The sequence below is a fragment of the Natrix helvetica genome, assembly GCF_964273705.1.
Source record: "Natrix helvetica genome assembly, chromosome: 1".
NCBI classification, from domain to species: domain Eukaryota; kingdom Metazoa; phylum Chordata; class Lepidosauria; order Squamata; family Natricidae; genus Natrix; species Natrix helvetica.
The window spans coordinates 31,044,001-31,070,529 of NC_138548.1; the positions used below are offsets into that span (position 1 = coordinate 31,044,001).

Below are 26,529 nucleotides of genomic sequence, written 5' to 3' on the forward strand. Positions count from 1 at the left end.
TAATAGGCCAGTGTTAAACATAGCAATTACCATGTTGTGTAGATAAATTTGGTTATTTTAACCCAGCCTTATTTAAGTTTTTTATGGCATAGGGCACCGGTGTCAAACTTGCCACGTCACGTTGCTGTCACATGATGTTTCACAATGTTTTTCCCATTTGCAGAGCTGGGGTGGGCGTGGCCTACACACAATGCATCCAGCCCACGGGCCGCCAGTTTGACACCCCTGGCATAGAGCGTTGCTTAACCTTAGCTATCTTGTTGGTTTGTAATTCAGTGATTTGTATGCAAACCTAGGAAATGAGTTTGTGGAAACTCAGCCAATATCATTTGTTTAATTTTCTGGCTTAACATGGTCTGTGAATTCAGCCTTGTGGTTTGTAAACTATGGTTTACAACTTAGCATATCTAAAGTCAGTCAGGTTTTTTTTTTCAGGAAACCATGGTTAGGCCGTCTGTGGCTTAGAACAGTAAGTGAAGCTAATTAGAAATGTCCCAAAAAAACCAACACAAGGTGTTCTTACACCAGTGGTGGGTTCCGGAACCCGTTCCAACCAATATGGATGGAACGGGCCCGGCGTCGCCCACATGGACGCGCCCAGAGCGTGCATGCGTTGTACCTGCCAGAGATGCTTCTGCAATGCTCCAGCTGTTCGGCAGAGCATTGTGCAAGCGCTGTACACGCCATGCACATGCGTGGAAGCACCGAAGGCTTTAAAGGACAGGTAAGGAGCTCGGGTGGGCAGGTGGGCCCTCCGGAGCACAGTACTGGAACAATACCCGGTGCTCCAGGCAGGCTTCAGTATGCCCATATCGGGGCGTACTGCCTACAACCCACCACTGTTACACCCACTCGTACTGACTACAAAGGCACAACACTACTATAGAGATACATTCATAGTTAGCCCACTTTCCTTGCAAGAACAGCAAATAAATATATGGCATGGGGCCAGATTACCTGCTCTACTGACTCTGCTCCATTACATGAGTTCATCCCACCTGGTCAGGCAGGAAGAGTATAGTTAATCCTTTCCTTACAACCACAACTGAGCCCAACATTTCTGTTACTAAGCAAGATAGTTGTTAAATGAGTTTTGTCCCCAGTCTATTGTTTTTTTGGAAAGGTCTATAAAGACCTAACTCTGCTGACTCGCTTGGGGCTCACATAGGAGTGAGGCTAGTTAGTGCCTTTAAGGCTCCTCTGGTCTCCAACCATGCAAAATGTGCTGCTATTCCAAGCTTTGTGTAATGAACAACCAAGGGCAGGTATGGCTTCCTGTTACTATAGGGTAAAATGCAACATTAATTTCTCTTCAGTTAATGAAATCCTTTCTTTTGGCCATTCACCAGGCAAGTTCAGGAATAATTGCAATGTAGAAGTCATTGTTGCTGTATCAATGGCCTCCCCTGGGCGCATGGCGCATGTGTGCCAGAACAAAGGCAAGGACGCATCTCTTCTTCTCAGGAAGAGGGACATCAATCAAACCATGTTCTGCCTTACTGATGTGGAGCAATCTAAGAAAATTAATAGCCGTTGCGGCACAGCAGGGGTGGCTGGATTGCCCCCATTCTTTTGTTTGCACTTGGGGATGGGTGTAAATAATGTACCCATCTGAATGATAGATGTGGGAGCTCCAGATTGTCAGCTTTGTTATTGATCAAGTGGCTTTGAATGTAACAGTGAAAAGGAGGAAGTCTGGCTAGACTGCGTCACTTGAAACCACCCATATATTTATTCACTCTGAGGTGTTGTGGAAAAGCTCCTTTTCAATTGGACAAAAGGTTTATTTACTTTGTCACCGGCATAAAATTTTAATACATAATTTGTCCCACACTGAGGACAGAAATATGATGGCAAAGCATTCTTTCTGAAAGAGCTGGGAACAGCCATAGGTTATTGATCTTGTTCTCATAAATTAATGAAACCAAATTAACAAAGAATAATGGGACAGTGTGCAAAGGCTGCACACCAAACGCCAGCATTTGCACTTTCCGATCTGAGAGGTCAGGATTATACCTTGCCTCACCTGCCCTCTACACCACGGGTTGCAATCCTTTGAGTAGCATTTGCCATTGTAAAATTGATACCTATTAATGTTCGTATATATATATATATATATATAATCCTGAAGATAGTGAAACATTCAAGCCTTATTCAATTTCCTGCTGTTGTGAAATTGATGTTTAATGAACTAATTATACCTTTGACTTAACACTTGGGAGTCCTTTGGGTAACAAGGCATCTGTGGAGATTGTACTGTTGACTCCTGCTGCATAATACTGGAATAAATGATATAAGCTTACAGGTTCAGAATGGCTAGCAAATTTATTTATACGTACAAAATAATATAGTTCAAAACAAAAACAACCACAATAGATCCCTCTCTGCCATTGTTTAGAAGAAGTGTGAAGACCTGGCTTTTTATCCAGGCTTTTGGCAAGAAAGAATGAGACGACTTCATCATACTTGTTATCTTTTATGTTTAATGTCCAATTAATTTTATTTGCTTCATCATTGTGAGCTGGCCCAGAGTTGTTGAGTTGGGCAGCACATTCAATTAAACTTGGTCACCCTTTATGTGTGTTTACACTGGAGTTGGCATTTTTATCCATCTATTGAATCTTTCCCAAGGTAACTCTAATCCTAGCCCTAGCCCTCCCCAAGGATCTGGGATAGGCAAATGTTGCTTGATGATACTCAATATATCATGGCAAGAAATATAAGCTGTTCCAAGTAAAGCTGCCTTTTATAGTTGACTGACGGGATTTCGTCAATGCTGGTAGTGGTACTCCAGATGTTTTTGGGTTGCATCCACTACAGATACTATCTTTGCTTTCTTTTGCCACAGTCCTTCCAGTTGTAGGTCTTTGTATTTTGTTATTTTCTCTCCAGTTCTTTCGCTTCTCTTCTGCTGTCTCCAGGTACTGCAATGTCCACTATCGACGTTATCTTTTTTTTAAAAAATCAACAATTGTTGTCTAGCGTGTTATGTTGTCTGTTTGGTTTTTGAACTCCCAGAACACTTTTGTTTTTTTTTTCATTTTCTATTACTTTTGTCTATTTCGTGATCCCACCAGTTCTTGCTTGCCATATTTCCTGCAGATATTCCAATGCGCTATTGTCATGAGTTATGTGTAGTCAATTGATGCTATTTTGTCATGAGTTGTGTGTAATCAGTCTGTGCAATCTTCTTGCAACAGCTAACTAGGTGGCTCACTGTTTACTCAGCTTCTTCATTTATGGGGCTTACTTTGCAGCCTGTGGAATGGAGGGGAGGGGTTGCTTTCTGACTCTCTTTCTCTGCCCATTATGCAGCTGTGTGGTATATGTCCCCTGATCTGAGCGTTTCCTAGACAGCACGTCTTTCCCGTTTCCCAAAGCCATTTTCACATACCATTAAATGTTTTGTGAGATGGACAGCCATATAAATGGAAAAGCAAACATTTCTGTTTAGCAACAATATATACTATCAGGACTATTTGTGAATGAAAGAAGAAAGCAATGAGTCTTTCCACTTTCACCAGTTTATTGTGAACCAAATAAAGCTGGATGTACACAGGCATTTAACTATGTACTTCTTCATACATTGTAGAAATTTCACACTAAGTCTTGGATTCAATTCCCAGCATCTAAAGTTAGAAAAGCCAGTGAGGGAAATAAATTCTTTTGAAGGACAGTTGCCAGTTAAGAGCAAATTAATATTAAATGAAATGGTCAGATAGACCCACTGGGTCATAATGGGGTTGTTGTCCTATAATCAGTGTGATTCAGACTTTCTTGCTGTGTGATATAAACAAAGTTTTGATTGATTGATTGATTGATTGATTGATCATATATTTGAGGTCATTTCACAGGCATCAGTTATTCTTCAAAACACAAAGTCTTTCATAATAATTGCAATATGAACTTAGGAAAAGGAGAAATAGACATGGTGATCCTGATTGTAGGCCTCCTAAGGGGAAAAGTAGTAGTATTCCCAGTATACTTTGAATTTCATAGTTCCAGGGAGCAGAAAAAACGGAACACAGAAATACAAATTGCTGCAATTACTTCTTACAAACCTGCTTAATAACTACTATTCCATCAACATATTAATGATGGGCCTATTGAGGAAGATTACCAGTGCTTTTGAACATTGTTGGGCCTGAAAGGGATACCAAGTTGACTGCTCTGAATTCAAATGCATTTTGGCTACAGTGACAGGATAACTCCGTCTAGATGCCAGGAACCACTCATTCTTTGGTTCAAATGAGCACTTTTGTCCAAAACGTTTATAAAGACTGAACTCTGTGATGTCACAGAAGTCCATGACACCAAGTATGCTGATGTGAGCAGATCCCCTCTTTGAAGTGTTAAAGCAGTAGTGTTCTCTTGAAGACTTCACATAGCTGCTTTAAAGGGCCTTTTCAGGCTGTCTGCTGTGGGCTAATTATTTTACTGGCATTACAAGCAAATCAGCTTTGGGTGCACATACATGAGATATTCAGGGGAAAGCTTTCACAATAGCAGTGCTGAATCTTTTAGAGTAATGTTTCTCAAACTTGGCTACTTTCAGATGTATGGACTTCAATTCCCAGAATTCTGAGTTTATGAAACATTTTGTTAATTATTGTGAAGTTCTCCTTTCAAAACAATTTACATAGCTGTATAAAAATACAAAATGCTGGAAAATCCCCCCCCCCCCTACATCAGGCAGTGTCCCACTTATAAAAACTGTTGCAATCTGCCATACAGCTATATCTGATATTCAATTACTTGGGCAACTGAACTCAATCCATTTTCCCTCACGGAAATCCTTTATTCTTGAATACCTGAAGCACAAAAATGAGTGAATAACGAGGGGGAAAGCCAAGAAGACATTTTAGAGCCTTAACTTTACCTTACATAGTTTGACTATTTTATCAGCAGAACTTTTTGAAGCCCAGCCAAGGGTCTAATTAATACATTATTTAAGTTCAATTGAGATTGGTCAAAAAAACCATAACTAGCCCATATATGACCACATGAGACAAATCTTATCTCTATGCACTATTTAACAGCTAAGTAAATATGTGCAGACAGGAGTGCTTGTTATCTTCTCCATTGTGCATTGTTTCAGTTAATTCCTAGCCTGTATTTGCTGATTTCATCATGTTCAGGTGGGATACAGTGACATTTCTGAGAAGTGCCAGCTCACGCTGTTATGTTTCACTGCTAAAACAGTTCAAAAGGATCCAGGAGAAGGGTCAGGAAAGTTGCTTTCGATGAATGACAAAGATTCTGACCTTTTGTCTAATAAATAGGGGAGAATTTTAATCAGGATTAGTGAATCTGAGCACTTCCTAAATTGCAATTATATCTTATCCCTGGATGTATTGATTGTGGGGGAACAGTTGACTTCAGAGCATCTGATTCAGTTTGATTGATAGACTGTGTGTAGGCAGGTAAACAGATCAAAGTGTCAATTAAATAGGTGATGGATGCATGGGTCCACATTTATTAATGTTTAGATATTAATCTTTGTACCAATGACAAAAGTTCTTTCCTATCAGTTTTAAGAACTATATATATTTCAGGAATTCTTTAATTAGCTGAAAACATATTTGAAGGAGGAACTAGGTATACCAAATGTTCCTTTCAAAAATGTGTTTCTTAAGCAAGTGCACATTAAGCAATGTTGCTTTTAATTCAGATTTTTTTTATTGGCACCTCAATTACTTTTCCTTTACTTGAAAGGGATAAATTTAAAGAACATCACTAAGAAAGAACTCTTTCTACTTTATCATCACAAGAAAATTTATATATATTTTACATATATGCCAGCTGAAACATCTGGAAACTTATCACACTTGGAATGTTATGAGTAGCTGTGCACCCTGCTTCTGAGAAATAGTAAGGTAGAGCTGGAGAAAAGCTAACACAATGGTAGGGGGATTGGAAGCAACACAACAGTTTGAGGGGCAAAACACAAATTGCAATAAGAAGAGGTAACCACGGCATATAACATTGGGCATAGCACGAATGAAGTATAGATAAATGTTTCTCTCTGTCACATACATTAGCAGAAGGCAGAGCTTCTGATTAGTGGGAAATTCAAGGCAAATAGTGATTGGGTTCACACATTATGTTATGCCATGTTTTCACTATGGGTTATTGAATACCATAATTTGTTGGGTTTGCAGAACATGCTCAGCCTTAAAATCAGGATTTACACGTTATAATGGCTAGGTTCGCATGACACATTTTTCTACATACTGCATTTTTAGAATTGTTTAAAACAAAGGGTGGTGAGAGCCCTAATTCAGATGGATCTAAAAAGGAAGCAGACAAATTAATGGAGAGTAAGACAATCAGTAGCTACAAGTTACAATGTCTTTTTTTCCAGGCTTCCCAGTCATTGTCCCGCCTGTGACACTTGATGCAGGAAGAGGAAAACCTGTGATCTGGCCCAACCAGGTTCTTGTGCTATCTGTCACATTGCAGTGTTTTTATATAATAACATGGAAGATTTTACAAGTCTTCTTCAGGGAATTCCAAATCAAGAACATAACAGTACAGGTTGAGTAGTAAGCATCCCTTTATTTGCTGACACCATTACAAAAACTGATTACATTAGCAACCCAAAAAAGAGAGAGTAGGGAGGAGGAGTGTTGACTTCAGGTAGAAGTTACAAGGCTGCTACTCCCAAACTGTATCTAAGTAAAACAGCACAGGCTGTCAGTATTAAAATGTTATTGTTGCTGCTACTGCTACCACTATGTCAAGGGTGCGTGCGTGTCTCTCTGTGTGTGAACGGGTTTTACTGAGCATAGTAAAGATAAAAGGTTACACGTTTACTGTAGCTCCAGGAATGTAAAGCTCTAATTATCCAAACCGGTTTATTTAAATTTATTTATTATAAAACTAAACTCTGGAGGTGTCTGCAGAGTCGTCTTCTTCATCATCTTGTTTAAATCAGTAGTCTAACAAAGAGTAGAAAAGACAAAACTCTGTTCAGTGTTTGATGAAGTAGAAAGGGTGAACACACAAATAAGGCTTTAATTTGGCAAAATACAAAATACATTGCCTTCTGCTACCCCCAAATTAAACGATCTCCCCATGATTTCATTCTGCAAAAGAGAAGCAAAACAAAACAAAAACAAAACAAAAAGATAAGCTTAAATATAAGGTAATCACTATGGCAAACTTTTTTTATTTTTAAAAATAACAGAAATATATGTCATATTTTGGGGGATCCGGTTCCGTTATATACTAAGAATCGGGAGATTTTTTCAAATAAGAGGTTTTTAGGCAGGAAAAAAAGTCAATATTCAGCATGTATAGTTTTCTTAAAGCTAAAAAAAATACTAAGTAAGCCCAAATTCAGAATTTACTAAATAGAATTAATTAAAATTAACTTTGTAAAGAAGACAGAAAATTAAAAATCCAAATTCCATATCTGTCCACATCTATGCTTACATTTATAAACAAGATTTTTGTTATCCCAGAATGAAAATAATCATTAAAATCACAGGTGTGAAAAAATATTTGCCTTGTACAAGAGCAGTAAAAGCAGCTGCAAAGGATAAATGCAAATCCATGGGAATGCTACTGGGAATTTTGAAAATGACCATTTCAATATTTCTGTAGGCTGTTGGTTGAGGAAGGCTGGACTGCATTGACTCTTCCTAATGTGTTATTTTGTAAGGAGAAATAATCCACAATGGTATTTCAACCAAAATGCGAGGCTGCAAGCTTCTATGATTTGATTGCTGCTGCCTACAGATCAACTAAAAACTTCACCAGTTACTTTTGCCTTCCTGCTTAAGTCCATCTTAGGAAAACAGACTCAAACTTTCCTACCTAATAGCTGATACTGTTCTTTTCCCTTTGTGAGCATTTGGCCAACTGATGCAAGAAGCTGCTTAAGATGAACAATATCTTGAATTAGATTCACATTATCTGGACCGGCCTGAAAGGGATGGAAGAAAGAAAGTGTTAGAAACTTTGGAGCAGAGGAGGCCAAAGGAAGTGAACAATTAATTTTAGGATATGAACTAAATACTTAGTCAGAGCCTCACCCCTTAGATAAGGTCTCTTCATTCCTAAGAATCTTCATTCAACCTTCATTCAGCTATTTCAAATCATGACCAAAGGAGTCCCTTTTCTCCAGGACAAGCATTTGCTCAGATTTCTTGGCTTTGAAACATTTGGGATAGTCACTTCAAAAACTCTTTAAACTCCTCCCACCCGCTGGGGCCAGCTTTTTTATTGAAAAAAATTATCCAATTAGGAGACGATGTCATGAAGAACTATACTAGAGCAGATCTCTTTGATGTGCTACCTTTTTATGTGGATGTTTTTATTTTTTTTCATTGTATGAGGCTTTAGTGATGCCCTAAACCAGAACAATAAAGATATATATACAATAAAAGCTAGATCACCACCATCATAAAAAAACAGTGTTCCAAAACATGTTTATAGTACTTGCCAGAATATTATTAGCCTGCCATCTAGTGGTCTTTAGCAGTGTTTTTAAACTTGGCAATTTTTAAGATGTGAATTCCACAAAGAGCATGTTGGCTGGGGAATTCTGGCAGTTGGAAGTCCACACATCTTAAAATTGCCAAGTTTGAAAAATACTGGTCTATAGTTACCTGGCAAGACATGTACCAAAGAAGCTGCAAAATCATAGTACAGTTACAGTTGATTTGGAGTCAGGTGGTGCCTAAACTGAACTAAATAAGTAAATAAAAATATACAACACCTATAGACTTCTAAACCAAATCTCCAATGGCTTCTACAACCCAAACACCAGTTTTATATAAAGGTCGCGGTGGACTCCTTATGCCAAACAAATGAAACCATGCAAAAGTGGGATGTAGAATTTCTATTGTGTTCAATGTCCAAAAATGATACAGACCAAAACGCACAGGATAAATCAGCCTCTAGTGGGTCTCAACCTTCCTAATGCCGTGACCCTTTAATACAGTTCCTCCTGTGGTGGTGACCCCCATCCGTAACATTATTTTATGTTTTCCATATTTTTTAGAAAATATGTATTTTCTGATGGTCTTAGGCGACCCCTGTGAAACGGTCGTTCGACCCCCAAAGGGGTCCCGACCCACAGGTTGAGAACCACTGCTCTAGGCTGTCTGCTTTGTATCTGCACTTCCTAAGGCAAATTATTTATATATCTGGGAAAATACTCACCGTCTGTGAACAGACATCACTGTTCTGTATCACTTCGGGGCCCATACTAGTTTTCCCTATTTCCCTTTCTAGAATCACCAGTGATTCCTGGGCCTTTAAGAAAGCAAAAAATAAAATAAAAAGTTATTGCTTTAAAATATCCAATCATAATCAAAAACTTTTTAAAGAGGGAGTAAAGGCGACAAACAGCCCTAGACCCAGACATGAAGGTAGACTGGTTGGAATACACTTCAGTATTTGAAAGGATCCGATAGATCATTATTTTTCATTGTAGATCGCAAGCGTAATCAGTGAAAAGATGACAAGAAGTGTTCCAGTGTTGCATGTTTCTCCAAGCTCCTAATGACCAAACTACAGATTTCAATGGGGGGCGGGGGGAGGGAGTTGAGAAGAAAATTACACTGACATACTTCGGTGAGAGATAGATGAATATGGGAGCTGAAGTTTCCTATTCTACCCCCAAGTCTCTGAATCAGAATGTGTCATAAGCAACTACTAGGAATGGCAACAAGGAGGAAGAGGCAATGCTCATATACACTGCATTTATTATTTCAAGTTAATATCTTTTAAAAAATGAAATGTAGGCATAATTACTACATTTGCAAACAGTTCTACAAGCACAGATTCACTCAGCTTAGAAAGCTAACAAAAATACATAAAACATTAAAAAAAAAGCTAACAATGGTTACAGTTTCCAGTCAAACCTCTCTGGTTTTCCCTGTGTGGGAATTAATCTGAGGAGCCATTGTTTCCCAAAAGCAAAACAAAACAAAATTCCAAATACAGGTAAACTTTCATCTACATATTGTTTAGAAAAATTCTTGCTCCAGAACACAAGTGTTGCAGGATTGCAAAACAAATAAAAAATAACTAAGTCTATAAACAGTTTAAAAAAAACACCATCAAAGTCTGCAGTTGTGACTGATTTTTTTTTTACTGTTTATAGCACTAGTTATTTTTTGTTTTGCAGCCCTGCAATACTTGCGTTCAGGGACAGGAACTTTTATTAATTACTGATTAAATCAATAATAAGAGTTGTCAACAAACTTTCCTGAGGAAGAATATTTTAAAGGGAACACTCCACCGAGAAGGAACTTTTGCAGAATCTAGGAGATCATCTGAGTATGAGGAGATGCTCTCGTTAATTTAAGTAGCTTTTTGGAACTATATTTCCAAATAAACTTCGTAAGGACAACTTCACATAAAATGCATTGTTATGAACTAACACGAGGGTTATTGAGGTGAAAAATCACCATGACTTTTCCTGGAGGTGCTAGAATTGGCACAGCAACCTTAACAGATGTTTCCATGACTAATTTGAATCTATCACTACCCCAGATTGTAGACAGAGCTTTAAGAAAAAATGAACTATCATCCAGAAGAAAGGTAGAACATCAACCATAGGATTCCTTACCTTTGGCAAATCAGCAGCTAATTGGTGTCTTTCATTCAGATCAGTTAAGAGTTTAGATGATGTCTCATTCAGCTGGGTTTTGAGCTGTAAGAGGTTAAGTCAGGGTCAGATCCCAATGCTTAAGAGGAGCATGGGGCAGTTTGTGGTAAAGTAATATACATATAAGAATATATGCATACTGAAGACAAATCGCTGCGAAGTACATTGAGTGATAGGAAATTCCATTTGCAAAGAAGTTAAGAAGAAAAAATAAGCCTGAAAGAGGTTAAAATCAGTAGAGGGAATCTTAAACAAATATTATTTTAATGCCTTGTCAGCATTAGCAGTGAAAGTGAATAGATTCTTCATAAGTATACTTTACAGGTAGTCCTCAACTTACAACAGTTCATTTAGTAACTTTGAAGTTACAACAGCATAGGAAAAAGTGGCTTATGACCATCTTTCACACTTACAACCCCTTGCAGCATCCTCATGGTCATGTGATCAAAATTTGGATGCTTGGCAACATGTTCATATTTATGAACAGTGTCCTGGGTTACATGATCATCTTTTGCAACCTTCTGACTAACAAAGTCAATGAGGAAGCCACGTTTACTTAACAACCATGTTACTAACTTAACAACTGCAATGATTCACTTAAGAACTGTGACACAAAAGGTCTTAAAAAGGGCAAAATTCACTTAACAAATGTCTTGCTTAGCAACAGAAATTCTGGCTCGATTGTGATCATAGGTCAAGGACTACCTGTATTGGCTTGAGATTTAAAGTTGACCAGAGATTATTATTTTGGACATTAGATAAGTAGCTCTCCATAAACTGCAAATTGAAGTGATCAGAATAAGTACTTGTATGGATATAACTTTGCTTTGTTGTCTGCAGATCAGTTTTTAAAAACATGAGGAATCCTTCCCCAAGACAGCATTTAGATGTTTTCTGTGAGTGTTCAGGATCTGAATCAATAGGTGTGGAAATAGAGATGAAAATAATCTCCAGAAAAAAGAAGGGGGGGATTTCTGTGGAACCAGTTCCCCGCTAAAAATGATACTGAAATATAATTTCTCCAGAATTGGCTCAAAAAATCTGTTCTTAATTGTAGGTTTACAAATCATTTCAGCCAATCTTTTAGTAAAGATTGGTCATGTAATTTGTGTCTGTCATTCCCCAACTGCTCCCAAATATGACAAATTCATGTGGTTCAACAAAGAGACAATCTTTTTCACTTGCTATTTACATTAGGTTAATGTACATTGGAGATCTTTCATTTGCTTGCTTCTTTTGATCTCTCTATGGTTAGGCTTAGTTTTTCTTCACCAAATGGAAGTGGCTTCCTTGGCCACAAGACACTCCAGTCTTAGTTGGGAGTCCACTCCCTTTAGATGACTAATAAATAGATATGCTCTTTTCCACACTGAGTAGGTCCTCTGGGTCTCAAGCTCCACATTCAGTCAGCTTTTAAGGAAATTAAAAAAATAACTCCCCTTCCTTAAGCTGATAAACCATGTTATCCCACAGAATCATAGAGCTGGTAGTAGATTTTTCAATCAGTGGTTCCAACCAGAGGTGGGTTGCTGCCAGTTCAGCTAAACCGAACTGCGCAGCGGTGTTGTGCATGCACGAGCGCATGCACGAGCGAACCAGTAGTAAACCGGTTAGCAACCCACCACTGGTTCCAATTCTTTGTTTGGTAGCCCAAATTAACATTCTCCCTGCAAACAGCTGCTACACGTCTTCTACCTGAACTCAATAAAGAATGGCTACTACCGTATGGGTATTTCATTCCAACATCACGCTGGTCCTACACAGGAAGCTTTCCAACCATTGAAATTTATTTCTCTGTAACTTTGTTATTTCAATTCTTATACTCTGAAACTACAGCGAATACATTGTGTAACCCTGTTGAAAAATATGAAGGCTAAATATATCCAACTCCTCCAACGGTTTTCAGACTTAATTTCCAGTCCTATGATCATCTTCATTGCTCTTCTGTGAATCCTGATAATGTTCAATGCTGAGAATAGGATAAAACTCTTGAGGTGTCATTTGCGTATTTCAACACATTTGCATACAAGATGGAATTGTTCAATTTTTTCTTATCAGCAACTAAAACTGCTGTAAGGAAAGGAAATGCACAGTTCAAATAAAACCAAATATTTTCCTCCAAACAATCCTACACCAACAGCCAAGCCCAGTTCCTCTGTGTTCTGTGAACATCATGTTCCAAATTCACAAAGTATAGAAATATGAATCCTTTAGGCAAGGGAGAGGCAGGCAGATGAAAAGGTATACTAAGCACTAGTCATGTTATTAAGAGGAAGAGGAAGGCTATAAAAGTGGCTAAAATGGACAAAAGCTAAGTCGAAATGGTTAGCAGACAGACAGGATTTGGAAAAGTTTTTATACTTTTCAACAGATTTAGTCACAGGGTGACTGGCCTCTTACCAATGTTAACTCTTCATTCTGCCTTACTGCTTCAGAATATGAGTCATCAAGTTTTCTCTGCAATTCAGTCAACAGATCTTTAAGCTGAAATGAAGTTTTCAGAGGCTTTATGATGCATGATCATATGTTTCCAACTGACCCTTTATTCAGCCATTAATATAATTTATTTCGAAGTAATAAATGAATTTAAAAACATAAAAATCTCCCAGATCGTTGGATGAGCAGGTTTTTCATCTTTGGGCGAACTAAATATTCAAACTTCCTGGTAAATGTCTACATGTGACAGAAAGCAAATCTGGCTTCAATAGTTCAATTAGATACATTACCTCTCGGACTTCTGAAACATATGTTGATCGCTCTATTTCGGCTTTTTCCAATTCATGTTCCAAATGTTCTTGTTCCTTTTTAAGCTACAAAAAGAACAGGCAGTCACAAATCACTCATTTTATTTCAGGTCTGATCTGGTCTTTTCTACCTCCCTCCCTCTCTCTCTACACACACACACAGACACACACTGATATCCAATTTTATCCAATACAATACAATACCAGAGTTGGAAGGGACCTTGGAGGTCTTCTAGTCCAACCCTCTGCCTAGACAGGAAACCCTATACCGTTTCAGACAAATGGCTATCCAACATCTTCTTAAAGACTTCCAGTGTTGGGGCATTCACAACTTCTGGAGGCAAGTTGTTCCACTGATTAATTGTTCTGTCAGGAAGTTTCTCCTCAGTTCTAAGTTGCTTCTCTCCTTGATTAGTTTCCATCCATTACTTCTTGTTCTGCCCTCAGATGCTTTGGAGAATAGTTTGACTCCCTCTTCTTTGTGGCAACCCCTGAGATATTGGAACACTGCTATCATGTCTCCCCTAGTCCTTCTTTCTCTTAAGCTAAACATACCCAGTTCCTGCAACCGTTCTTCATATGTTTTAGCCTCCAGTTCCCTAATCATCTTTGTTGCTCTTCTCTGCACTCTTTCTAGAGTCTCCACATCTTTTTTACATCGTGGCGACCAGAACTGAGTGCAGTATTCCAAGTGTGGCCTTACCAAAGCATTATAAAGTGGTATTAACACTTCACGTGATCTTGATTCTATCCCTCTGTTGATGCAGCCTAGAACTGTGTTGGCTGTTTTGGCAGCTGCTGCACACTGCTGGCTCATATTTAAATGGTTGTCCACTAGGACTCCAAGATCCCTTTCACAATTACTACTGTTGAGCAAGGTATCACCTATACTGTACCTGTGCATTTCGTTTTTGTTGCCTAAATGTAGAACCTTACTCTTTTCACCAATTTTATACTTTCATTCAACTAATTTTTATCTTTAAATTGCTGTCTGCACTTTATTGAATATAAAATTGGAAGAATTTATTCATAATAATTCTAACCATGTAGCTATGTTTTTCATTAAATAGCCATGTTTAAAAACTGATAGCAAAGCAATTACTATTTAATCGTTGGGTTGTAGACTGGTTCACTAGGCTTTGATATCCTGGCTTACTGGGAAAACCTGAATGAATTTCCTAATGCACACAGTGGGGAAAACGTATTTCCAAAAAAAGGGGTAGGACAGAGAAAGAATAGTATATCCAGTCACATATTGTACTCCTAGATGAATAAAGTATAATGTATCCATATATTTAGTTTTCTGACAATCTTGATAGGTGAACTCATTGAGGGCATTGTTCACTGCTGGCAACAGAAGGTCAGCTGGGTCGTTCGTGAAATAACTCCTGAGCAGCCCCTGAGTTTCAGCCCAAAGTGTCCCTTCTCATTTGCGGAGGACCTCCGAAAGATAAAACAGTAGATGTAATGCCCAGAGCACAGGCAGAGGAGGAAAGAGTGAATCTGACTAAGTGTGGGTATGTGTGCAGGTTCAGACATATTTTGTGGCAATAAGAGAGGTTAAATGTTCTGGATGGAAACTAAACAAGGAGAGAACCAATTTAGAAATAAGGAGAAATTTCCTTACAGTTAGAACAATTAACCAATTAACCTCAGTGGAGGTTTTTTTAGAAGAGAATGGACAACCATTTGTCTGAAAAGGTATAGGATCTCCTGTTTAAACAGACCTCCAAGGTCCCTTCCAATTCTGTTATTCTTCCTATAACACTCTAGCTATGAACTCTTAGGGCAAAAATCAGCTTTATTTTCTTTTAAGTTAGGAGCAATTACAGAGAAATCTGAATGCATTAATGGAAGGGTAAACAGTTGTGTTGATCCATAAATAAAATAATCAATTGTCTGATAATCTTATGTATCAGTTTGGGTTTACCTGTGTCTGCCTAATGACTCCTTCAGATAGCTTTCATTTGTATTTTTCATTTTATCAGCTATATTAAGAATTATTATACTGAGAGGAAAGCTGCATTTTTTCTAGACTAATAAAATAATTAAACACTGTAAGGGTATTTTCAGTTAACAACTGAATATAGGCTCTAACTAGCTCCCAACCATTTTCAGGATGAATCCTTGATTTTAAAAAAAATACCTGTTGTAGTTCCTTCTGTGATTCTTCAATTTTTATTTTCCATTTGCTCTCTTCTTCTTCTACACTGCGCTGTAGCCTTTGCAAGATTCCCTCCTAATAATACAAAATTTCAGTTATGTTGATGCCTACAAGAAATTGAGGCAGAAGAAATATTACCAAATATAACCAGATGTTATAAAGTTCCTTCCTACCGTCTCTGCAAGGACAACTTTGTACTTGTCACATTCTTGCTGCAACATGACATGTAGTTCATCTGCCTCTTTCAATTTCTGTTCCATGACCTATAGTGATAAAAAGATTCCATGTATATAATGTACAGAATGCAAGGTAGAGAACTCTCTTTATTCCAGTGAAATGCTGTATGACTAATTTTGAAAGTTCCATTAACTCTGGATTCTGCACAACTAAGCAATCTGGACAGTTAGCAGGGTTGATAACGATAGAACAAGGATAATAATAGAATATGAATTTAATATATGTTTATGGAGTGACCACAAATTAAGAGGAATGTTATTTATTTCTTCAAGCAACTCACATCTATTTAGCAATTACATGTTCATCATTTGTACACAATTCTATTTCAAACACAACCTTATAATGTTCAAAAACAAATTATTTTACTTTAAATCTTTCTAATAATGATAAATAAGAAAACCAGTGGCAACTATGGCCCTCTGCCATCAGCTCTTCTTTTTTAGTTTATGTTGTATCCCTTTGACAAAATTCTAGCATATAGCAATAAACTAGCTGTTTGTATTTGTTATTATTTCTCATCTACAAAATGCTTCTTGTGCTGAGAATCATATATCCCCCTATATACACACTTTTGAAAACAAAATGTTGCTCGCTCTTTCTCTTTCTTTCTTTCTTTCTTTCTTTCTTTCTTTCTTTCTTTCTTTCTTTCTTCTTTCACATTTTGTAACAGAATTTGGATAAGTGGCACAGATAATAGAATATGAATTCAACGTAGGTTTATGAATTGACAACAAACTAAGAAGGACAATTATTTATTTCCTCAACCAATTCAAACTATATTGAAATTATAATGCCAATGAAAAACTTGAACACAAAAGAAACAAAGTTGGCAGAGCAAACAAACCCAGATGGGAACAAAGACCACGAAGAAAAAGGGTTGTCAATCATTTTTGCCAAAGGTCTGAGGAAAGAGCCATATTTGTGGTAACCTATGCTTCTTATCATATTTTTGAACTCCTTAGATTGGAGCAACAAAGTGTGATGGCTAAATTGCTAAATTTCAGTAGCAAAAGTGCATGCTTCTGTTGTTTTACAAAAATGGTTGGTCTGCTTTTCGTGTTTTATTCAGTCAAATCTGAAAGCTCGGGATTCTGCAGAGGACAATCAATTCTGTAATTAGGCTCTGCAGAAATGTAATCATTCAAAACATTAAAGAACTTTGGGGAAATACGTGTGGGACAAATTGTAAGATTAATCTTGGTGTTACCTATTGTAAATCAAATCTCAAAATATTACCAGTTAATTCTCAAGAACAGAACATCAATTTTCTCTCTGCTCTCCAGAATAAAAAGAAACATTAAAAAAACTACTTAGCTAAAACTAAATTCATATCCAGTCTGCACTAACCTTAATGTCATCTGGTCGAGTAGTCTCTTTTGTATGTTCTCTTACTGCTTTTTCAAATCCACGCATCCACTCACTGTGACTCTGAGTATGAAAAAATACATTAAAAGAATTTGGAAATAAATTAGCACTGCTAATTAACTATCACAGCCAGTTAACTGGAGTCTTGAATGGTATGTACAGAATAGCAACTTAAAACTTAGCAGTCTTTGAAGACACAATTTTGCCAGGTAGTAGAAATGAACCAGCCAAAGCTAATTATAATTAATAAGAGATCTAAGGTCATATTAGCAAATCCATTTTTTTCATTCTTCAGTATTGTCTTAGAAATCAGTCTTGCTTTAAACATGGTTGCCCATTTGATAAATTTAAACAAATGATAATCTTACCAAACTGGAAGGAAGGGAGACTATAGGAAATAGCTTCTGCAATATGTTTCTCATCTCTGTTTCAACAGCCTCTGCATGTTGTTGACTCTCCTGGATTGATAAAAGTGAAAGAAAGAAAAAAGATAAAGAAAGTGTAAATCTTCTACCATGATGTCACATCAATCTCCTTTTCTTGGCCTAAATAGTTCTCATGTTAATACTACTGATTCTAAGGAGCAAAAATGATTTCATCTGCTGCCCTTGCATTTGGAACATGGAATGATTCACTTTAAAACTAAAAGTTTTAGATATGCATATATATATATTTAATATAAAGGTTATATAAGGTTTAAAGCAGATGAAAACTATAATAATCTTCAACTTACATTTGGAGAGTCTAATGTAGAGATTTTTAAAAAAGATGGAAGAGGGGAATCTTAAATGGGTGCCAGGAAGAAATTTATTACCCAAACTAATTTGAAAAAAAATCTTTATCATAGTCTGATATCAATTAAGTTGTTCTATACTGGCCCCCAAAAAGAATTTTATTACAATATTATTCCATCTTGCATATTTCTGGATACAAGAACTTTTCTATTTTTTTTCACTTATTTGCATGCTTGCTGATCCTTTAAATCAAGTAATATTTATGCATGACTGAATTAAGGCAAAAAAGCCTTATGGGTTGTATTTTGAGAGGCTCAAGCAATTCTGGAACTAACTGCAAATATTCCAGATTATTCCCACAGCAGTTATGCCATTATTAGGAAACAATTCCTGTTATAAAAATTGTAGGAACCCGGCTCCCAGGTGACATTCATTTTTTTGCTTCTCCCTCCCTTATCCACTTTAATCCCTCTATGAAAATTCCGCCCAGTGTTGCATTGGAAATACAGCTGTTATTAGAAAACTTAATTATCACTTCAAAAGTGACTAGAGCCTTCCAAATTCATTTGCTTATTGTGTTAAAGCACTAGAACAGTTATGGTTGGCTCACACACGTGTGCCACTTGATCTCTCACTATTTCACCCTCGACCCTAAATAGTTTATCTCGTAACAGCAAAACGGGCTGCCAGTAGTTCGTTTGCTTCCTCTTGTAAGCAAAGGCAGCTAAACTCTCTTAAAATTAAGAAGGAAGCATTCTGACCTCAGGTTTCTAATTTATGGTCACTTAACCAATCAAAGACTAAAACTCTATTGTCAGCAGAGTGTTATGTGTGTTTTACACCCCAGGGTGCAAAAATGAATGTGATGGAAGATAATATTTGTAGCCAGGGTGAACTGTAGAGTCCTTGGTGCCTCTGAGCTTGGTTGATTTCTTGCAGATGTTCCATTACCAAACTAGGTAAATGATCAGTTCTAAAGCTGATCATAATCATCATCCTGATGATGTCACATAGTTTGGTAATGAAATGTCTAAAAGAAAACAACCAAGCTCAGAGAGCATCAAGGATTCTACAGAATGTGATTGTGGAGTGGTGATCAGGCAATATTTCTCGATACAACTCCTCTTCTATTTTTTCCCACTTGTATGCATGCTTGTTGATCCTTTAAATAAATGCAAAGCAAAACTATCTTTTAGGTGTCAAGGCAAAATATGTTCAATGTCTTTCACCACATGCTTCAAGAGGCATCTTCTCTCTCCTACTTTTGGTTTCCTAGAATACTATATGAAGTTGACAGAATTGGGTGGCATTTTTTTTCTCTTGGATGAACAACAATAAGAAGTTTCAAGGATTTCAAAGCTCAAAAAGCAGGCAGCAACCAACATTTCTTCCTTCCACTTGTTGCTCTGCAACGGAGCAGAATGGAAGGGCAGGTGGGGGAGCCATGGCTGGACTTAAAGCACAGTCCATGGATCAAAGCAATGTTCTTCAGACAGCTTCAATACTGTTTGTTTCCTCTAGATGGACTGCAATATTCAGATTCCAAAAGAAAAAAAGAAAAACTTATCTGGCCAATAGATCTGCCAGAAGTTCAAGCTCTCTGTGAGTAATTGAAGTTTTATTTTGCCACCATTCACCAAAGTTGAAGAACCTACCAGCTCTATCCTGTAACTCAACTCCATAAGCAAACTCCATAAGCATTGCAACAAAGGCCTGCCAAAACTTTTCTTTAATTTTTTTTTAGGAGAGTTTCTTCTTAGCAGTTTATTTTTCAGCTGGGTGAGTGCTGCTTCAAAACAACTTGATCTTGTGGCTTATATCACTGGATTAAAAATGACAAATCTTGCACAATTATATACTAACAAATTTATTATTCTGTAAGCTTTTGTGGATCAGCCAGTCCACTTCATCATACTGTACAGTTTGTACCCCAAGATTATCATTTTTGATGCAAAAGAATCAGCATGATTACTCTTCTGGAGACTGTGATTATATTAAAGGATTTTTTTTCAAGAATATAAATCAGTGTATTTAAAAATAAGAATATATAGAAAAGAACTGCCAGTTTGGCTGAAAGCGTAACAGGAGAAATAGTTTAAACTGCTTCCTTTTAGCAGCCTTCCTCAACCTAGCACAAACCAGATGGTCCATTATAATCCATATCACCCTCACTAAACAAATACTGTGGAACATTTGGTTGTGGATTATGGGGATTGTAGTTCAGCACAATTAGCTACAATTGGTGGGGCCAGAGTTATTTTCACTTATCCTAGTTTTAAAGCACATTTTAAAATCTCTAACCTCTAATAAATCTTAAGCTTGGTAAAAAAAAGATTATACTTTTTCCAATTATTACAAATCTTAAATCTCTACTGTAAAATTCTACAAAAAAAAAAAAAATAAGGATGTGGCAAACCTGAATCTGGCCCTATTCAAATGAACTAGGAGTCCCTGTGATAAATTTAACATGGACATAACTGGGTCCTACTTAAGCACTTTGAAATATCAGTGGGAGCCTGTGTGTGCGATGCTCCAGACAAAATATGTGGGTATTAAATTTTACCCAGACAACTGGGACACTGGGCTGAGTATTAAGTTTCAAAGGTGCTACATAATAGAAGTAAAAATTGTCTTTAAAAAAAACTTACGGGCAGTTCTTTTATGACAGAGTTCCTTTCAGCACAAAACAAGAGAAATTTTCAATGACCAAGAGGGTGGCAGATCATCACTCTGCAGACTAAACATCACAGCCCTACAGCTCTAGCATCTCTCCCAAGCAAAACCAAAATAAGCAGCATGCTCACAAATTAAAGGTTGAAAGAAAGAAAGAAAAAGAAGAGTATAAAGATGACAGGCAGAAGCAAAGGTGAAAGTACATGGAGAAAGGAAGGGAGGGAGGAAGAAAGGAAGGATTCAAAAGAGTGTATTTTAAAAACTGCAGTAAAAGCTAAATGCTTCCATTTGATTTTAGAAGGCGGCTGCAGAATCACTTCTAGCTAAATGCATTGTTTCAAGCAATTAGCATTACAACCTTGGCAGTCTTGTTCACTCTGTCCTGCAGCATTTTTTCAGTTGAGGCCAATGCTTCCATTGCTTTCCAGTTTTTCTTTCGAAGGTCCTAATCATTTTTAGAAAGAATGGTTTCAGTTCAGCCAAAATAAAACGATTTCTGCTTTCACCTCAAAGAGCGAGCATTTGCATTTGAGCACGGGTCACTGCAAAATGGGTCGGTGCTCGGTTTAGATGAGGCATACTAGCAAAAGACAAGTGTGATGTTAAAAAGACAGAGCGTTGATATGGCAAAAAATTCAAAAGCAAAAAAAGAAAAAAGCATCTATTTCTAATTTTAGGGCCATAATGGCATCATGAACAGGAATCTCCCCCTTCATACTTTGACTGCATTTGTAAAGAAGAAAATGGAGAAATATTCAAAAGTTATCAGCATACATACATGCATACTGACAAACATACATACGCTAGATCAAGTACCCACTAAGTTTGCTGCATATTCTAGAAATTAACCCAAACAGAATACCACTGAACATTTAGTGTCATTTGAAGGAATGTCGGGAGGGTTTTTCAAAGAGATGCTTTCCACCTCCAAAGCATCAATTTCGACTTTAAACACTGCTGGGAGGTAGTATATTTTAGGAACAAAGGAAATTATGCAACAGTGGTGAATATCTGTAGCTTGGGTGTTCTCCGACCTTGTGGGTTGGTTTCTGAACATTTCGCTAACAGGTTAGGTAACATCTTCTGCGGAGTTTAGGGGATGTCAGTGTTCTTCTGTTTATAAGAGCTTCAGGTGTGTGTCAAGTAAAGGTCTTGTGATGGGTCAGGTGTGAGTCGTCAGTGAGTCTTGTGATGGGTCGTGATAAGGAGGTTACATCAGGTCAGGGTCATTTGGAGGTGAACCTCTGGGGGGAGTTGTGTGGGTTAGGGCTGTGACCCATCACAAGACCCTCACTTGACACACCCACACCTGAAGCCCTTATAAACAGAAGAACATTGACCTGATATCCCCTAAACTCCGCTGAAGATGGTACCTATCTGGTAATGAAACATTCAGAAACCAACCCACAAGTTCGGAGCGCGAACCTTCACTCTCAAAGCAAATTATTTGTTGGAAATTTCAGGCACACTTCTTGGTACAGATGGATCTAAAAGGATAATACAAGAGATAAATACTGTAGCAGTGTAATTATTGCTGGATTCCAGTTACCCTCACTTCAAACCTGAATTTTGGATAAGCAGGCTGGGGCTGATGGGAGTTGTAATCCAACAGTGTAAAAGAAGCCCCCAATCTTCTCTCTTGAGCTATTAGGAAACACTTTAAAGGAGATCCAGCAAGAGTAAAAAGTGCTGAGCTAGATGATCCGATGATGTGAATATTAGATTACGATTCACTTTCTCCTAATTTCTGGTAACTACCAGAGGAAGGGCAAAACTGTTTTAGTTTATGTTCACTGGGTGGATCAGAAGACAAACTAGGAATTAAACTTTTTTGGCATTAGAATTTGTACTCCATAATGTGTTTAAGGTGATCAATCACATTTTGATAAAATAATCAAAACTGTGTTAAATACTAAGTAGCAGTACATTAATCAAAGGGGAAATTCAAATCAGAATTCTGTTTTTCTTGATGATCGTCACATTATAAAGGAATGGTTTTCCTCAATGGAATCCCAAAGTTGACAGTTGTGTATTGATTTGAAGGGGAGGCATCCTTACTCTCCTACATCACAAACTTCTACAGTAACCTCTTTAGTCTGTCTTCATTCAACTTTTTTATAGAATGAAAAGCTAAAATAGCTTTCTAAGAGTGAACAGGAAATTTGCAAATTCAATTATCCCTTCTCAATAAACTACACAGTCTATATATCCATTGTCTCTTCCTCTGGAAGGAGATGAAATGTATTTTAGGGACAGGAGAAATATTTAGGAAGTTCCAGAAGAAAAGTTTCAGAGCACCTTATGCAGCACCCAATAGAACAAGAGATTTGACAGCCCTGTGTGTTTCCAGTTTTGTTGTACAACAGAAAGACTTAAGAGCAAAGATGAATCATAGAGCTGGAAATGACCATGGAGGTCTTCTAGTCCAACCACCTGCCCAAGGCAGGACCATCCTGGATAAATGAATGTCCAATCTTTTTTTTTGAAAACTTACAGTAATGGAACATCCAGAGTTCCAGAAGGCAAGCTGTTCCATTGACTAATTGCTCTCACTGTCAGGAGATTTCTTAGTAGGATCTCTCTTTAATGAGCTACTGTTGCTTCTTGTCCTGCTCTCAGATGCTCAAATCAAGTCAAAAGATCTCTCAGCAGGTGAAATGAATAAGTGTTACGTTTGCTTCTTTGGTCAAGGAGTTTTTTTTCTTAATTGGGTAATGCTTTTCAAAAGCATTTTCCTATCAACTTTCAAGAAATTCACTTAGCCCAGGGGTGTCAAACTCGCGGCCCGGCTGCTTTTGCGAAGGAGAAAAAAGTCCTGATAGGTGACGTGACGACGCAAGTTTGACACCTTTGACTTAGCCAATTAGAAAATACCTCATTTTCTTCTTCTGAAATTTGTTTACTAAGCAGTGGGACGCTCTCAGATACCTCCAAAAACTTTTTCTCATATAAAAGGGAGAGTAAAATGTCCCTTTGACTATCCCCTGAAAAGCCACCCTGCTCTTACTGCTGGAGGAAAGGGGCTAAAGAAGAGGCCTGAGATATACATATTCATTTAAAACATTCGTGTTTCACTTCGCATTGAAATAATAGTGTTTTATAGTAAAATTCAACATAAAAAATGGTCAGGTTAAAACAACTGATAAAAATGTACATTAAAACATGATATAACGGTGAAAAGAATCCTCTAGACATGCTGGACTACAGCTCCTATGAGTTCCATAGGCCATCCTGAGGAAGATGGGGCTGTAATCAAGGAATCTTCTAGGACGAGAACATTCGGGATGCAAGCAGTTCTTCCTTCAACATCCTCTGTCCAAAAATTATTCTAAAAGGAGTTACTTACATTGTTCTTTTGCCTTTGTTGCTCCACGGCAAGTTTCAAGGAGCCCAACTCGTTCTGAAGGCTGGTGTTTTCTTGTTCTTTCCCAGAAATGCTAAATCCATACAAGAAAAGGCAAAGTCACAGCCATGTAGAAGGGAATAAGACAGGGACTGTGAAGTACATCCTGTTTTTGTTTCTTCAACAGAAAAGACAATTGACCTTCCCCCCCTCCGTTGTCTATATGGATCATGAGAACTAGACAATATACTCTTTTAAAAGTAGGTAGAGGAAGAATCCCATTTCTGATGGATTCAGTTGGAAGCAAGAAGGCAGCAATTGCAAATTATTTTATAAGTTAATTATTCTTAACTTTTTCCTCTCCTTGTTATTTGCTAAAATATGTCTCTGCCCTCCAACAACAATTCTGTCAGATATGGAATTTTAAAAGCTTCCCTTAAAAAGGAAGTGCTGCAAACAGATGCAAAATTTGGTTTCCAGTATAAATCTTTTTCTTCTCCCTACTGGCTGACTCTCCTTTCCAAGCTGTATTCAGTGAGGAGAGGCCATAAGGTTGCTATTCCATGCATTACCACTAAGTGTAGAAGGCAACATATTATATAACCATAAGTACATCTTATTCTCATAGTACACCTGATGTTTTTCAAATTAAGACTGTTTAATGAGAATGCAGGAAATTTCTGAAATATGTTCTTTCCCTATCCACTATTCTCCTTAACTGCCTTTTTCTAAAGAGTCATTTTGTGTCTAAAAGCCCAAACTAAAATTAAAGTCACACCACAATTAATGGCAACTGTGCATTGAGTGATAAAGTTTCTCTTGATTTTAGCTTTCAGAGGATGGATTTGTCTCCTTTAAGTAGAGATGTTTTGCATTCAGAATTGGTTTTACATGCCATCATGTTGATGCGCAAATTGGATCAAGATCAAGGGAGACTCAAATTCAAATATCTGTGTGCCTATTCTATGGGTAATTTTCAACAAATTACTCAACTGTTTTACCTCATGTCAGTGTGAGGATAAAACTAGTAAGAAGAGAACCCAACAACATTCTCCTGAGAATTTTGTAGGAAGCATATCATAGTAATATAATACATGCCACACAATTATCATTAAATATATTTAACATATTTGTACAATGTAATTGTCAATAACTAAATAGTATTTTAGCAAAAACAGCAACAGTTTATGATATACTGCAACATCACTTTGAGTGCAGAATACATTCTTCTAAAGGATATGAACTGTGCTAAAGTAAAGGGTTAACATAAGATGTAAAGTTAAGCTGGACAAGAATGCCACGAGCCTTATCCATTCCACAGGGGATTAAATACCTTATCTACCTGACTAGGTCTAGCTAGGAAATTGGTATTATTCTATCCTCATAAGGCAATCAAGATATCCTGTCACTAGGGTTAATGTGTACAAGGCATACGTGACACGGGAAGAATGTGCATTTAGGAGAAGGATCAATATCCTGCCTGATAAAAGTATAAAACTCTGTAACAAACTGCCCTTTGGGGTTCAGATTCTGCTTGAGCTATCGCTGCTGAACCTTGCGCAATAAACCTTTCCCTTCGACTAAGAGCTGGTTTGGTCTCATTTCTGCAACAGTGCCATTATTCACAAGTATTTTATTTATAAAATGCAAACTTTCTGTACCACTAAGAAACCAATCTCTTAACTGTTTACAATAAACATAAAACCACAGGTAAAACTAGGAGTATTACAAGTGAATGTCAAATAGTCAAGAATTTTTAAAGGGGCATCTTTAAATGCCAAGGAGGTTATTTTTCCTAACACAAATTGTTAGAACAGCAGAGATGGGACAATATTTTTGTATTATATATCTAGACCAGGGGTGGCGAACACGCGGCTCTCGAGCCGCATGCGGCTCCCGGCCAAAATGAATGCGGCTCTTTGCCTCTTATCATTATTTTGTATACTGTGGCTCTTTGCCAAGTTTGGATTTTGTCCCTTTCGGCGCTAAACCCGGATCGCGCGCTCCCTTTTGGCGCTAAACCCAGAAGTACGGTCATGCCCCGCCCCTGGCGACGCGACGACGCTTGCCTGCGCTCCACCAGCTCGGCTGGGAACGGAGACGTTTCTCTGCTCAGCAATGTCTTCAGTGGAGTGGTGGCAGCCTGGCAGGCTGAGCCTGCGTCCCTTTCAGGCGCTCCGCTCCGCTGAGGAAACGTCTCCGTTCCCAGCCAAGATGGTGGAGCGCAGGCAAGCGTCGTCGCGTCGCCAGGGGCGGGGCAAGACCGTACTTCCGGGTTTAGCGCCGAAAGGGAGCGCGTGGTGTGGCTCTCTGACTCTCAGAGTTTAAAATTTTGGCTCTTTTTGTCGAACTTGTTCGCCACCCCTGATCTAGACAGTCAAACATAATCTTGATGTGGTTTTTTAAAAACACTTTTAAAAATGTTTCATTTCAATGCAACAGACCATGTCCAAGGAAACTCAAATACAGCTATCATCATAAGTAATTTCTGTACAACTTGTATATTGTTCTTCCAGCAATGGTGTTCAAGGCCCTGAGCCATATATCAGCTTCATACCTCTTGATACAAACTCTTCTGAGGCTTAAAAAGCTTTCCAAGATGTGCCAGTGAATTTAGACTATGAATACCCAATGTAGCTGAATTG

At 37.7% G+C, this 26,529-nt stretch overlaps 1 protein-coding gene across 9 annotated transcripts in view; it reads right to left on the bottom strand.

The window, feature by feature from the left end:
• Nucleotides 1-6,538: 6,538 nt before the first annotated feature.
• KTN1 (kinectin 1) overlaps nucleotides 6,539-26,529 on the bottom strand; it is a 90,428-nt gene continuing 70,437 nt past the window's right edge. For 6 of the 9 annotated variants that reach the window (XM_081934538.1, XM_081934537.1, XM_081934533.1 and 3 more), the window contains 12 exons: nucleotides 23,888-23,978; nucleotides 20,900-20,986; nucleotides 17,503-17,592; nucleotides 17,117-17,197; nucleotides 15,706-15,795; nucleotides 15,515-15,607; nucleotides 13,351-13,434; nucleotides 13,025-13,108; nucleotides 10,586-10,669; nucleotides 9,172-9,264; nucleotides 7,822-7,930; nucleotides 6,539-6,941 (listed from right to left, as the gene is read on the bottom strand). In XM_081934538.1, coding sequence (XP_081790664.1) covers nucleotides 6,934-6,941; nucleotides 7,822-7,930; nucleotides 9,172-9,264; nucleotides 10,586-10,669; nucleotides 13,025-13,108; nucleotides 13,351-13,434; nucleotides 15,515-15,607; nucleotides 15,706-15,795; nucleotides 17,117-17,197; nucleotides 17,503-17,592; nucleotides 20,900-20,986; nucleotides 23,888-23,978 — 994 coding nt within the window. In that variant the 3' untranslated portion in view covers nucleotides 6,539-6,933. Of the gene's footprint in view, nucleotides 7,089-7,821; nucleotides 7,931-9,171; nucleotides 9,265-10,585; nucleotides 10,670-13,024; nucleotides 13,109-13,350; nucleotides 13,435-15,514; nucleotides 15,608-15,705; nucleotides 15,796-17,116; nucleotides 17,198-17,502; nucleotides 17,593-20,899; nucleotides 20,987-23,887; nucleotides 23,979-26,529 lie in introns of all 9 variants that reach the window. The other 3 variants (XM_081934536.1, XM_081934539.1, XM_081934540.1) reach the window with 3 other exon arrangements.